Source organism: Mercurialis annua, linkage group LG2 (genome assembly GCF_937616625.2).
Source record: "Mercurialis annua linkage group LG2, ddMerAnnu1.2, whole genome shotgun sequence".
In the NCBI taxonomy this organism is placed as follows: domain Eukaryota; kingdom Viridiplantae; phylum Streptophyta; class Magnoliopsida; order Malpighiales; family Euphorbiaceae; genus Mercurialis; species Mercurialis annua.
The window spans coordinates 46,083,064-46,097,786 of record NC_065571.1 but is presented as its reverse complement, the minus strand read 5'-3'; the positions used below and the strand labels follow the sequence as shown (position 1 = coordinate 46,097,786).

The window sequence follows — 14,723 nt, the reverse complement described above, 5'->3', positions numbered from 1 at the left end:
ATTAGATTGTAATTAAAGGTTGTATAAATCATTTAAAATAGTAAGTTTTAAAATCATTATGCTTTTAGATCTATTTTTTCTCCTGTGGAGGAAAGGAGGTACTGTTAAAGGTTGTGATTGAGGGTATACCAAACTATTACATGAATGTTTTTAAGATTCCAAAGAACCTGCTTGAGGAAATTAGCAATCTTTGTAATAGGTTTTGGTAGAGTGGGACAAGAAACCAGAAGAGTATTCACTAGACTACTTGGAAGCAGATGTGTAAAGCTAAGTGTGAAGGTGGTATGGGGTTTAAAGACCTGCAAAGCTTTAACAAGGCTCTACTGGCCAAGCAAGGCTGGAATCTGTTGAAGAACCCTGATTCTTTGTTGGCCAGAATATGGAAACAAAGGTATTTCAAAGATGGGAATTTTTTAAATGCAGGTTGTCCAAGAATGGCTTCTTATACTTGGAAGAGTTTGATGTGGGCTAGAGAGGTGCTAGTAGAAGGCCTGAGGTGGAGAGTGGGCTCAGGAAGAGACATTCTCATTTACAGAGATAAATGGCTTCCCAGGGAGTCAACTTTCAGGGTTTTTAGCCCTCCTGTGTTGGGTTTGAATGCCAGAGTTTCTGATCTTATGGCAGGAGATGGGATTTAGAGATCCTTCGTATGGCTTTTCATAAGGAGGATGTTGAGAGCATTATAAGTATTCCACTGGCTAAATCTGAGCAGGTGGATAGGTGGCACTATGACAAAGAAGGAGGTTATACTGTTAGGAGTGGTTATAGGGTGGCAGTAAGCATGCAGAATAAATGTTCTAATTTTAGTCCCGAGGGCAATATTAGATGGTGGAAGTTTCTCTGGAAATAGGAGCTGCCTTCAAAAATTAAAATTTTCATTTGGAAGCTTTATTTTGAATGGTTGCCTGTTAAAATTAGGTTAATTAGTAGAGGCATGGATATTAATTGTAATTGTATGTGCTGTAAGAATTGCCCAGAAACAGTTATGCATACAGTTTGGTTCTGCAGGAAGGCCAGGGAAGTATGGGATATGTGGCCTGTTGTGCGTAAAATTTGCCCTAAGAAGGATTGGAATTCTAAAAATCTACTGCTTCAGGCTTATTCAACTCTAAATAAGCATGACTTTAGTATTTTTATGATCATCCTGTGGCTAATTTGGCATAATAGGAACTGTTTGTTATTTGGAAGGCAGGGGAAGACTGCGAGTCAAGTTCCTGATTGGGCTATGGCTTATGCTGAGGAATATATGGGGAAGGAGTTGAAGAAGAGTCAGGACCCTAGTTCAGGAAGTATTCACAGGAGAGGATCTGATGATGCAAGATGGATACCTTCAAGAGAATACTCCTTCAGTGTTAATGTGGATGCCGGGTTTAATAAGCAACAACAGGTGTTTAGTTCTGGAGCGGTTATCAGAAACTGGAGAGGAGAAGTTGTTATTGCTGGAAGCAGGAAGTATGAAGGTATGGTGGATGTGCAGATTGGGGAAGCTATTGCAATCCGAGATGGTTTATCCATGGCTTTAGAGGCTAATCTAACTCCCTTTAGCATTAAATCTGATGCAAAGGTAGTAGTGGATTTCTTCAACAACAAACAAAAGTCTTGGAATGAAGTTGCTCTCTTAAAAGAAGACTGTGTGAGGTTAGCTAGCAATTATCAATGTACTGGGTATCAGTTTGTAAGCAGAAATGCTAATAAAGTGGCTCATTTTTTAGCTAGGAGAGCCCTTCAAGGGAGTGAGTTTCAGAATATATGGGTGGAGTATGTTCTCCCTGAGATTCTTCAATTTGTATTGGCTGATTACAGCTTAGGCCATGTTTGGTTCATGGAATAGGTGCGGAATGGAATAGCTATTCCGTATAGAATGTCAATTCTTTTCTTTGGTTCATAGAATAGGTATTCTAAAGAATTTCTATTCCATGATTTTGTGGAATAAACACTCCTCTCAAAAACTAAAGAATGGCTATTTCATTCTTTATGGAATAACTATTCTATTCCATGCTATTCTATTCCATGAACCAAACATGGCCATAGTTTCTTAATATAATCTCTATTATCCTCAAAAAAAAAAAATAACAAAATAACATTAATATGTAATTAGATCAATCTTAAACAATAAAAATAGGTAGGAGTGAGCTACTGTATGTACACATCATTTATCGTTTTCAAATCAGATGTAATTAATTGAATAAATATGATAAATTAGAATAATAGTAAAAAATTAAAGTCTATACACAAATTATTAAATATTAATATTTTAACCTTTGCCTCTGGTTGGTCATGTATTTACTAGTTTTATGATGAAATCTGGTCACTGCTCGAATTCAGAAAAAGTATTTCGATTTCACCGGGTGATGACTTCTAATCTTCACTTTAATTTTTGTAAAGTCTCATGCTTTAATGAATAATAGTGTCGTGATCGCTAAAATATTAAGTGCGCGTTTCATCCCGCCTCTTATAATAATATAAATTCAGTTTCCAGTTAGGTATACTAGTATTTTAACCTCTGCCTCTAGTTGGTGTGTTTACTAGTATTCTATGATGAAATCTGATCATTGCTCGGATTTAGAAAAAATATTTCGGTTTAAGTAGGTGGTGACTCCTGACTTTCCCGTTAATTTTTGTGAAGTCTCATGTTTTAATAAACAACAGTTTCGTGATAAAACTTTGAGAGAGCGCTTTATCCCGCCTCTCATAATAGCACAAATTCAGTTTGCAGTTCGGTTCGAATTTATAAAAATTTAAATTAAACCAAATAAAAATAAACCGAAATGAACCTGTTATTTCAATTCGGTTCGATTCAAATTAGAAAAATTATTGCACACAACCGTTGCGCCATGTCATTCGTGCAACAAACCAATTGTGCGTTAGCCATGTGGAAAATTGAATGATAAAAAAAATAAGTAATAATTAAAACATTCCCTATCGCAAATGCTCATTGGCTTGATGTAAAAATGACGTGGCGCAACGGTTGCATGAGATAAACACTCTTCAAATTATCAGTTTCAGTCAGTTTTTGAACGCCACCACAAGAAAGAAACACCTCATCCTCAAGTAAATTTATTATGAGAGTCATGACAACTGACAAGTAAGTGAATGAAACAAAATGAGAGCCCAAAGTGTAACCGCCATCACATATATATAATTGAATTCTCCGCTTCGAATTGTTCACCAATGGTAATGGCAATGGCAATGGCAATGGAGGTTCCTGTGAGCTTAAAATCATCAAGCCCCATTTTTCACATAGTAGCTGTGCCTCATCCAGGCCAAAGTCACATCAACGCCATGTTCAACCTCTGCAATATCTTAGCTTTCAAGAAACCTCACAATAATAATCTTCTCATCACTTTTGTTCTTACCGAAGATCGGCTATCTCAGTTTAACAATTTTAGCTCTAACACAATCCGTTTCGAATCAATCCCTAACGTTCTTCCGTCTGAATCAGCTCGATCCTCGAATTTTGAAGTGTTCTTTGATGCAGTTCAGACAAAAATGGAGGCTCCTTTTGAGCAACTTCTGGATCAGCTTCAGCCACCGGCGACTCTTATTGTGGCGGATTTTGTATTAAAATGGATGCCTGATTTAGGATCTCGAAGGAGTATTCCGGTGGCATCCTTCTTTTCTATGTCTGCTATGTTCTTTTCGGTTCTTCTGTTCCAAAATGAACACCACCCTCTGCATGCATACGGTAATATTTTACTTTTACCAGCTTGTTTTGTTTAAACTTTCAATTAAACAATATGAGTCATATTTGGTCATGGAATAAATGTAGATGAAATTGTGAACAACATCCCTGGAGTTTCTTCATTTCGTCGCAAGGATCTTCCAAGTTTAACAGCCCGATACGCCAGTGTTTTCAACGAAACAATGGACGCAATCTCATCCATTAGTCGAGCGAAATGCCTGATACTTGGCACTATCTACGAATTCGATCCTCAAGTTATTGACATTTTAAGAAGAAGATTTTCATTTCCCGTCTATACAATTGGCCCTGTAATACCCTACATGAACCTCCAAGATCATCATACCGCAACTTCAAGTGTAATCTACGATGATGGAACCGACTACTTCACATGGCTGGATCGCCAACCTAATGATTCCGTCTTGTACATTTCTTTCGGCAGCTTTCTTTCAGTTTCCAGTGTTCAAATGCAGGAGTTTGCAGCTGCTTTAGCTCAAAGTGGTGTGAAATTCTTATGGGTTGCTCGCCAAGAAGTTTCAGTGTTAAAAGAAAAATTTCATGATAATGATAAAGGTACATCATGGTTTTCATTTGATTGGTTTAGTAAACTGTTGTTTGTATTGGCGTTATATAATTTGTTTTAAACCCAAACAAAACCATAGAAATAGGTTTTGTTTGTTCTGGAACTTATTTCTTTAAACTTAGTTTGATTTGAACCCTGATTCAAATAATTATTTCATTTGTCATACAAAATATAAAATTTTAAATTATTTATTTATCATAAACATATATAATAAATTACCATAATAACTAACTAATGAAAAAATATATACTAGAAAATGATTTTTTTTTTTGAGATAAGAAAATGATTTTTTTTTTGAGATAAGAAAATGATTTAATCATTTTGCCTAATATATTTCTAAAAAAATATTTTAGACCTTTTGTAAATTTTACAAATCGGGACAAATAATTAAATAAAAGCCTCAAATACCGACCTTTGAAATTTATTTTATAAATTTTTAATTATATGGATGATTGTTTTCAATAATTTATCTTTAATGTTGGTTCCGAAAGTATTATTTTGGTTTAAAATGAGAATAACGTGCCCAAAACTAGGTTTAAATTGAAGGTTAGATACCTTCGTCTCAATTCGCAAAAATTGAGAGACCATAATGTCCGAATTATATTTTAGGGATAAATTTATTAAAATTGTCAAAATTGAGGTATAAAATAACATTTTCTTGAAATAATGTCCTAATATTATTGAAATCAAAATTTATCAATCTACAATAAATATATAGATGAATATTAAAAAAATTAAAAAATAATAATGACTGATCAATACAAATCGCCTGTGAAATCATAAAAAAACTCTCGTAATATTTTCATAAACTATAATTGTAAAAACATTGTACTATTAATTAATTTGAAACCGCACACCAAACAAATAATTATTTTCGTTTATTTTTTCAAATCGAAACTAAATTGATATTTATACAAACCATATAATTTAATTTGATTTGGTTGAAAAGTTTGATTTGAATTTTTTTTGTAAAATGCTAGATAACGGGTTGATAGTGTCGTGGTGTGATCAATTAAAAGTGCTTTGCCATCCTTCGGTTGGCGGATTTTGGTCCCATTGCGGTTGGAATTCTGTGCAAGAAGGAGCTTTTGCTGGTCTTCCGTTTCTTACTTTCCCCATTGCATTCGATCAACAATGTAATAGTAAGCTGATTGTGGAAGATTGGAGAACTGGTTTGAATTTGAAAAAATATGTTGGATCGGATAATTTGGTAGGAAAGGAGGAAGTTGCTAAGATTGTGAAGGAGTTCATGGATTTGGAAAGAGATGAAGGGAAAGAAATGAGAAAAAAAGCTAAAGAGCTTCAACAAATATGTCAAAGTGCAATTGCAAAAGGTGGATCTTCAGAAATTAATATCGACGCCTTTTTTGATGACATATCATGCCAAGTTCTCTAAATTTCTTTCGAGGTGAATTTCCTTTGTGTTTGTCTTCATTCGGTCATTTTATGAGGATGTAAGATTAACATAAAAATTATCTATTTTGTTTATGTTTGGTTTGCTAGGTAATATATGAAAGTTTTTTATAATTGTTTATGCTTACTTTAAAGGTTTAATTATAGATGTTATAAAGTTTGATTTTTTGAAAATCTATCCAAAGTTTTTAAGAGATGTAAATCTATTATAATATTATAAATTTGCTAAAATATTTAATTAATTTTTTGAAATTGATTTAATTATTATAGTATCTTGATGGAGATTTTAGAGATGCGATAATGCCAAAGATGATAGTCACAGAGAAATTGTCTGACTTTTTTTTTTGATGAATAGAAAATATATTAAAAGCCACAAGAAGTGGCAAAACCGCTACACAAAGCTTTCGCACAAGAAGTGGCACATGTAAAATGGCACACTAGAGGCTTAGGCAATTGTCTGACTTAGAATGAATGATTTTTTAAAAATAATTTTTATTTTGAATTAATTGAACATTTTCGAAGTTTATAACTAATTTGTAATTTTACAAAAGTGATTTTAATCTTTTGAAAAAGTTTATGGGTCAAATCAAAATTTTGTGCACCTAAATACAAACTTCTTTTTAAATGGCAGTTAATTTGTAATTGTATGGATTAAATTACAAACTTTAAATATATGTGATGAGTCAATTTTAAATTATTAAATGTCCGAAAATATTCTCTCCTTTTTACTGACTATTATGTCACGACCTGAATTTCATCTGAAATCTCGAGTCAAGACCGACGTTAGGGAATGAGAGTGGTAGCTCCAAACCTCGTTCAATCCTAAAAACCTCCTTAAATTTTTCGCGTTTTGAAAAATATAAAAAAAATTGCAACTGATTTGCAGAAACACTTTAAAACTTTTATTGAAAATGCGACTGTAAAACCATGATTGTATTTTTAGAAACCAATCGTATAAACATGAATCTCTTATGACGCGATACCTCCTCTATTTCTAATACAATGCTAAAATGCTAAAAACATAAAATCAGTGTAAATCTTTGAACAACTGATAAAAGCATTTTAGATGAACACGCAACTTTTCAAATATATAGCATATACAGTAGTTCAAATTAGAATTTATCAAAATATAGTGAACTACTGAAAACTAAAGACATAAGTAGCAATTAGCCCCTTTAACTTGTAAGTAATGAGCAATTAACACATAAATTAACTTTGTTGGCAAATCAATACACGAACTTGATAATTATGGGCAATTAACCCATTTTGGCAAGTTAATTTACAAGTTAAGGGGGCAAATTGCCAATTTAGGAGACAATTAACTTACAAATTGAGGGGGCCAATTTCCCATAATTACTAAGTTCGTGTACTGATTTGTCCACAAAGTTAATTTATGTGTTAATTGCTCATTGTTTACAAGTTGGAGGGGCATATTGCCACTTAAGTCGAAAACAAAATGACAGACTTCCCAATGCCCAACTACGTACTTGCAGCTCTAGAGTTAACGTTGACATTGACTTCTGGAGTTATTATGGAAGGTCGGCCTCATAACTTGATAACCTGAAAGGGGAGACATTAGGGTGGGGGTCGGAAATATAAATATATATGAGTGATTTCACTTTACTAATGCATATTAAATAAAATAAGATCGCATATAAAAATCATTTATAATCATAGTCAAACTAGGTCGATGCATGCACATTGCGCGAGTTTGATAATAAAATCTACAACAAATTTATTTTCTTATACTATCTTATTTGATACATGAAAAATTGGAACGGTAAAAAAAATTAAATAATTTTTTTTCATTACATGATCATATATAGTTGTAAAGCTAAGAATATATGTAGAATATGATTCATGCATATCACCACCAAATAAAAAAAAATCATTCGAACATGCTTCTAACTATAAATTAACAATCTGCATGTATTAATTTCTCTTACAATGAAAAGATAAGAATTACATATCTTATTTTTACTCGCAAAGTGCACACATTATATAAGATAAGAAATTAGTTACAAATTTGATTAATTATAAATTTTTAAGGTCATTTATTATGAAATTTAAAAAGTCTTGTATACTATAAATATTTATAAATTATGAAATATTAAAAAACAATTTATTTTATATATAACTGAGAAACATCAATAAAATTTTATACACATAATTTCTTATATTTAATTAAATTTATAGTTATATATTTTATATCATACTTTATAAAAGTAAATAATTAAACCAAACTCTTTAAAAAAAATTATTTATATTAAACTTGTTGAATTTTATAACTATATATTTATGGTGTGTTTATAAAATATTAATTAAATTATATAAATAAGAATCATAATGAATTTGAATATAGTTGTACAAGTGAATGAAATATAGGAACACACTTGGCGAAATTATATGAAAGCTCTTTTAGAGCTCAAGATTATAATATATATAGATAGATATAGATAGATATAGATATAGATATTCAATCCGATCAAAACTCTATTCCCAAAAACACATACTATACTCATATTATACCGTATCAAATTAACTTGAACCAAGTGGCATATTCCTAAAAATATCAACAGAGTTATCTATACTATTTCTTAAATTCAAATTGTGAGTCTCGAGAATCTATATCGAGTTATTCACTAGATACAGATCCCGAGAATTTTACTCCTACCGAGACCCAATTCCCGAGAGCCTCTACCGAATTAACCTCATATCAAACAAACGATGTCCAACTTATACTATTACGGTTCACTGGACACGGACACATAAGATTTAAACCAACATTGGTGATCACACAGTGCTGTTGACACCTAATAGGTAGCTCGTTTCTTAGGATATCAATATAGATTTTCATACTACTTTATAAAATACGATATAATAAACATATGTCACGACCCAAATTCCACCCTAATCCAAGTCACGACCGACACTAGGGAATGGGAATGATTGTTCTGAAACCCGTAGCAAGCCTAGAACCTCTAGAAATTTTTCGCAAATATTGTTACTGGAATGTACCTCGCGTACGATCCGTTTTCAGAAAACACCGTTAAAATTTTTCCCGTTTAACGCAGACACATTTTTGAAATTATACATATAAGCGAAATCTGGTTTTCAGAAGTACTGGTTGGATAACCTCGTTATCTCAACCCTCGCTTCCTTCTAAAAACCTGGCGTAGTGATTACTGGAAACCAGAGACTTATCTTTCGCTTGCCTTAACACACAGGCAGCCCTGTTCCCAGCCAAACACCACTGTTAATATGCTTAATAAAATAAGCGGACACCTTGCGTCTCGCAACGGTAGTATTATACATATTAAAATACACAGCGGACCAGTTACACGTAGCCGGCGTATATAAAACATACTGTTTTTGACCCTCACAAAAACACACGAGGCCGACTCGGTAACTAGATACAATATGCCGCTAAGCAGCCACCCAGAAGGTATACACACGTGCACTAGATCCTATCAGAGTAACTAAACAAAGGACTAGTGGCACGGCTGCTGGCACATTACACTTATACTATTGCAGCATACTAAGAGTACAAAATCCTATGTACATTACCAAAGAAGAGCTTTCCTGAAGAAGGGATGTGGAAGCTCGACTGACCACAAAGCTCGTTTTCTAAAAAATGGGAAACAACAACGGGGTCAGAAATATAAATATTTCTGAGTGAGTAGACAGTTTATAGATAAATACCAAAATCGCATAATATATATAAAACAGTTATATGTATAAAATATTACCAATACGTTGATCCATATGAAACCCTAGTCCACAATTTTCCTAACAGACACACTCATCTCACGAGCTTATAGACAACAGAATAAAGACCGTGACCCGAGTCACTGCCGTCCAATTCTGTATCTATGGTACCTGGACCGTAATCATGAAACTGCCATCGCGGTTTGACCCGCGACCGTAACTGTATTACTGTCGTCTCAGGGTTTACCCATGAAGTCAGGGCATCTACTTTCCCAATGACTTACACGACAGACATACCTCTATACCTCGACAGAAGTACATCTAGAAATCGGTGTTGGTGATCACGCAACCCTATTGCTGCCCAATAGGTAGCTCGTTCCAATGGACCTTTCTTGGCTAAGTTATACTACTGCGATTATGGATTTAAAATAGTTGAATACTGATATTTAAAAGTAAACACGTAAGCTCACAGTACTGCTAAGTTACTACTTAGCACCGCCGTATGTGTGACAGACTCCCCTAAGTCCTGGTCTGACTGCTGGACAGCTAGTCGGATCAAACATACAAAACACACAATACAAACATCAATACTTATTTCTGGTATAAACAACTAAGTCCTGAAACCTAGGTCCCGACAATTCATACAAACATATAACACATCTCACGTATGGTCTTTTTATTTTTAAAAACCATATAAATCGTTTTCACCTCGAGAAAACGTTTTGACTTCTCTTAGAAGTCATTTTAGGTATAACAATACCTAATTAAAATCATTTACTAGTATTGACTTGATTGCCAAACCAATTCACAGTCGACTACTAATTATTTAGCAACATCGTTTGCTAAATCTTTTAAACCGGTTAAACGTCGAGTTTAACTCTTTTAAAGTCCTTTTTAAACGTTTAACTTTACTTTTAAAATCATATTTTAAAAGTCTTTAGTTTAGGTTTAAAAACTCTTTTCACTTTTTTTCAAAAGAAGTTATCGTTTTTAAACGTTTTAGTTCGACGAAACTACATCAAACGGATAGGGCAAAAAGTCCGAAAAGAATTTGCCCCTTTGGCGTCGGCATGGTGCACGTCCGTGCACCTTGGGTGCACGTCCGTGCACCCCTTACTAGTGCACGATCGTGCACCATTGTGCACGATCGTGCACCCTGAATGGTGCACGTTCGTGCACCTCCAGATTGGTGCACGTTCGTGCACCATTTGTGCACGTCCGTGCACAGCCCCGGGGAAACTCGATTTCCGGGGCATTCCGACGTGTTACAACCTCATTTTTCCGCTCCTAACACGTAGATACAATCAAATCTATCCATATTCACATTCGGAACGTAAAAATAATAGGTATACGTTCGATTCGATACAGTAACTGTTTATAAACGAATATATATTCGAATTATATCAAAATATATTAAAATATACGTTTAATACGGGTTTAATACCTCGATTATTTGAGTAATCGTAGAAGAAACGGAGTTAGAATCGAGAAACGGACAAAACAGTTCGGAATTGCATAAACCCTAACTCTCTCATGTTTCCTTCTTTGAAAGAAGGAAATGAATTTGCTGTGCAAATTCTTTAAATGAAGTTGTATATATATAAGTTTGATTAATTTCTCACTTTAACTCAAATTCTTAAATAATCGCCCGTAGCTTAAATGGAAATGACTTTCGAATTTTGTGAAACTTTATCCAAAAATCTAATAAAATATAATGAGAATAAAAATATAATTTTTATTCTCATCCGACTTATATTTTTATTTTCAATAAATCTCGGAAGATTTATTAGGTCCAAATCAGTCCTGTTTGATTAAAATTACGACGTCCAAATTTCATGAAACTTTGACGGTAGCTTCGTCAAATTATTTCGCGAATAATGACACCAAAATTATTCGCTCGGGACTTATAAATCTTTTTATCTTAATTTTGACTAATGAATAATATTTAATTAGTTTATAACTAAAACTAATAAAAGTAAAGAATCCAAGGATTAAAGGAAACATTTTTTCCTTCTTATCATCATTTCACCACCGCCTCACACATTTCTTCTTCTTATCATCAGTTTTTTCTTTTTTAATATATATATATTAATTTATATTCGTTAATATCTCGTCGAAACTTTCGAATTTCGACATTTTTAATTTCGAGGTTTTATCCGAAATATTTAACTCTTCGATAAGAGTGGTATATTGATATATTAATTATCAATATTTTCTTTATCTTACGACTCCAGTCGTATTTCTTATTCTATTAGTACCGTTCATATCCTTTTATTAAAATTTTAATCTCCGATTTAAATTTTAACTTCTATTATTACGATATATTTTTAGGGATACTTATAAATTAAATTTACACTTTGATTTAATTTACGTATTCCCGGCTAATAAAATCTTTATATGTAGCTTATAAAAATAGGGGGTATTACAACATAATATATAATATCGTGTGATATGCGATGCAATTATTATAATAATATAATAAATAATTTTAATATTAATACGTAAAAGTAAACTGTAAACTCAGAACACCGATATCCTAAAAACCGTATGCTCATGATACTTCGTTAGTCAAACACCTTGGTGTCTTGACTCGATAGATCGACTACTCGTCGGATCTAATTAAGATTATAACGTTAAAACATAATCAAGTATCGAATCCCTAACTTTAACCGTATGTATAACTTATAAACTTAAACAAAAACAAATCCAAACTCAGCTTGGCATTGAACGAACACCTTATTTAACTTTCTAAACGTCCTCATTTATGTTTATTTGTCAGTTATACTCAAACTCGAAAGTTCCGTTTAAAACGTCTACTTTTTTTACTTTTAAAACCTCTGTTTATAACGTTTTCGGATCTATGGAAAACACGTCAAACTGCTCGGACAAAAGCCCCCAAAAGTCTCTGTCAAACCCGCTATACGTCCGCACAGCGTCATCTAACGTGTCTTGCCAATAGATCATGATTATGTGAATAATTCAATTACCATAAACGGCCTAGAAGACCCAGATCTCACGGATCTCACAATTACATTTCTACTTGGAAACATATTCCTATTTGGAAGACTAGTCTTATTTAGAAAGACATTCCTAAATAGGACTCTAGTTAAATAGGAGTCATTTTCCTATTTGGATTCATACAACTGAATATAAATCTCTTTTATATTCAAACTAAAAGGTATTATTCCATGATTACTATAAAAGGGACTTGATGTATGCTTATACACATAACTACATTGAATAAGCATCGTAAAGCTCACCGGACAATCACCGTCCGATCAGCCATCTACTCTATTTTGCATCTCAATCACCGTTGAAAAGGCAGACACCTTAATAAGGCTAATTGTAGACACCTTTTTCGGACAATTAAAAATTGATAAGGGATTGAAGTGTGCGATGATGGGTTTCAAAAATTCTCGTTCGGATGACGAGCTAGCAATCCGCATATTTGAATTCAAGCGGACTAAATCACTGCACAATGATGAACTTAAGGGATAAAAGCGCAATAATCGGCAAAAAGCCAATAAATGTCCAAATGAGTCACAATAAAAATCCAAATAATGGACTAATTTCAATGTTTTAAACGTTTATGGGCCAATTTATAGTTTGATGGACTCAATTGACCATACCCAAGCCCTTATAGCTATAGAAGTCATTTTTGATACGTCCAAGCACCAAAATAGCCATTTAGCCGCCTTTTTTTTGGCACTTGTCGTTTAATATGAATTTAATTGATTAATTATTTATGTTAGACTTTCAACCTAATCTAAACTCTCTATAAAACACTCCTAACTTAACTTGAATGTTAGATAACCCTAGACCTAATAATCCTAATCCTGTATAAAATAACCTTAACTCCCTAATTGAGGTGGGACGAACAAAAAACGCATAAACCCTTGGCCAAACCATACACCCTCCAAGAACATCAAACCGCATTTAATCTCAGTTCAAAATCAAGCTAAATACAATGCAATTATGATTTTTTAACCAAAAATATGATTTATTAAATATGATTTCTCGACCATAAATAGTTTTTAAAATATCTCAAAATCAGGATTATAATTATTGTAACCATAAATATCTCTTAAAATATCTTAAAATCAAGCTAAATATGATTTTTTAACCAGAAATAGTTTGAGGCGGAGGATTTGCCACTTTAAGGTGGCCAACTGTCCATAATTAAATAAAAAAATTCAATTTTTTTCGATTTGATATATTATGAGTCCAAAAACAACCCAACGAAAAGTTATTGTCTCATAAAGTTTCTGTCTGCAACATCCCACAACAACCCAACGCTGAATCGCGTTTCTTGCTCTATTCGAAATCTGAAATCTATTTGAACCAATGAACTCGTACTGATTAGAGGAACAACTTTCGTATTTTTACAAGATCCTAAATCTACCTATTTTGACAAACAAGTAACAAACAACCGCCAAACACCATTTAAGATTTAAAAGTATTTTAAACTTATAAGTATGTCAACTAACCAATGAGCTCTAGTTCAAATGGTATAAGCGCTAGGCAGCAAACTGTTAGGTCGTGGGTTCGATTCCTCCCACAAGCGTCCCCCCCTTTCAATTATCAAAAAAAAGTATATCAACTATTGTATGAGCATTAAAGTTAATATACAAATTATTAAATATTACTATCCAAACCTCTGCCTCTGATCGGTGAGTTTGCTAGTATTCTATGATAGAATCTGGTTCGCTCGGATTTAGAACATATATTCCAGTTTCATTGGATAGCGACTTCTAACCTTCACGCTATTTTTGTGAAGTCTCATGTTTTGATCAATAACAGTATCGTGATCGCTAAAATTTTGAGTGTGCCTCATCCCGCCGCTCATAACAATATAAATTCAGTTTTCAGTTTTGTTTGAATTTATAAAAAAATCGAACCAAATAAAAATCACAACCGAACTGCACCTACTATTCTGGTTCGGTTCGATTCAAAATATCAATTTCAGTAAGTTTTTGAACGCCCCTTGATGATCACAAGAAAGAAATCTCATCCTAAAGTACATTTATTATGAAACTGACAAATAAATCAATGAAATTAACATTCGTCAAAAAAAGAAAAGTCAATGAAATTAACATTCGTCAAAAAAAGAAAAGTCAATGAAATTAACAACCAGTATATAAGAGCCCAAACAATAAACACCATCACATAACTGAACTCTCAGCTTCGAGTTCTTCACCAATGACAATGGCAATGGCAATGGAAGTTCCTGTAAGCTTAAAATCATCAAGCCCCATTTTTCACATAGTGGCTATACCTCATCCAGGCCAAAGCCACATCAACGCCATGATCAGCCTCTGCAATATCTTAGCTTCCAAGCAA

General features: G+C 33.2%; 3 protein-coding genes across 3 annotated transcripts; all 3 read left to right on the top strand.

Moving 5' to 3' along the window:
* Positions 1–257: 257 nt before the first annotated feature.
* On the top strand, positions 258–638 carry LOC126668610 (uncharacterized mitochondrial protein AtMg00310-like). The gene has a single exon (XM_050361798.1). The coding sequence runs from the start codon at positions 258–260 to the stop codon at positions 636–638; it is 381 nt and encodes a 126-aa protein (XP_050217755.1).
* An 11-nt stretch (positions 639–649) lies between these two features.
* LOC126668608 (uncharacterized) lies at positions 650–1,831 on the top strand. The gene is made up of 2 exons (XM_050361797.1): positions 650–834; positions 919–1,831. The coding sequence occupies exons 1-2, from the start codon at positions 650–652 to the stop codon at positions 1,829–1,831; spliced, it is 1,098 nt and encodes a 365-aa protein (XP_050217754.1).
* Positions 1,832–3,165: 1,334 nt separating this feature from the next.
* On the top strand, positions 3,166–5,658 carry LOC126667890 (UDP-glycosyltransferase 87A1-like). Its single transcript, XM_056104681.1, has 3 exons — positions 3,166–3,685; positions 3,770–4,252; positions 5,243–5,658. The coding sequence occupies exons 1-3, from the start codon at positions 3,172–3,174 to the stop codon at positions 5,656–5,658; spliced, it is 1,413 nt and encodes a 470-aa protein (XP_055960656.1). The 5' UTR covers positions 3,166–3,171.
* Positions 5,659–14,723: the final 9,065 nt, after the last annotated feature.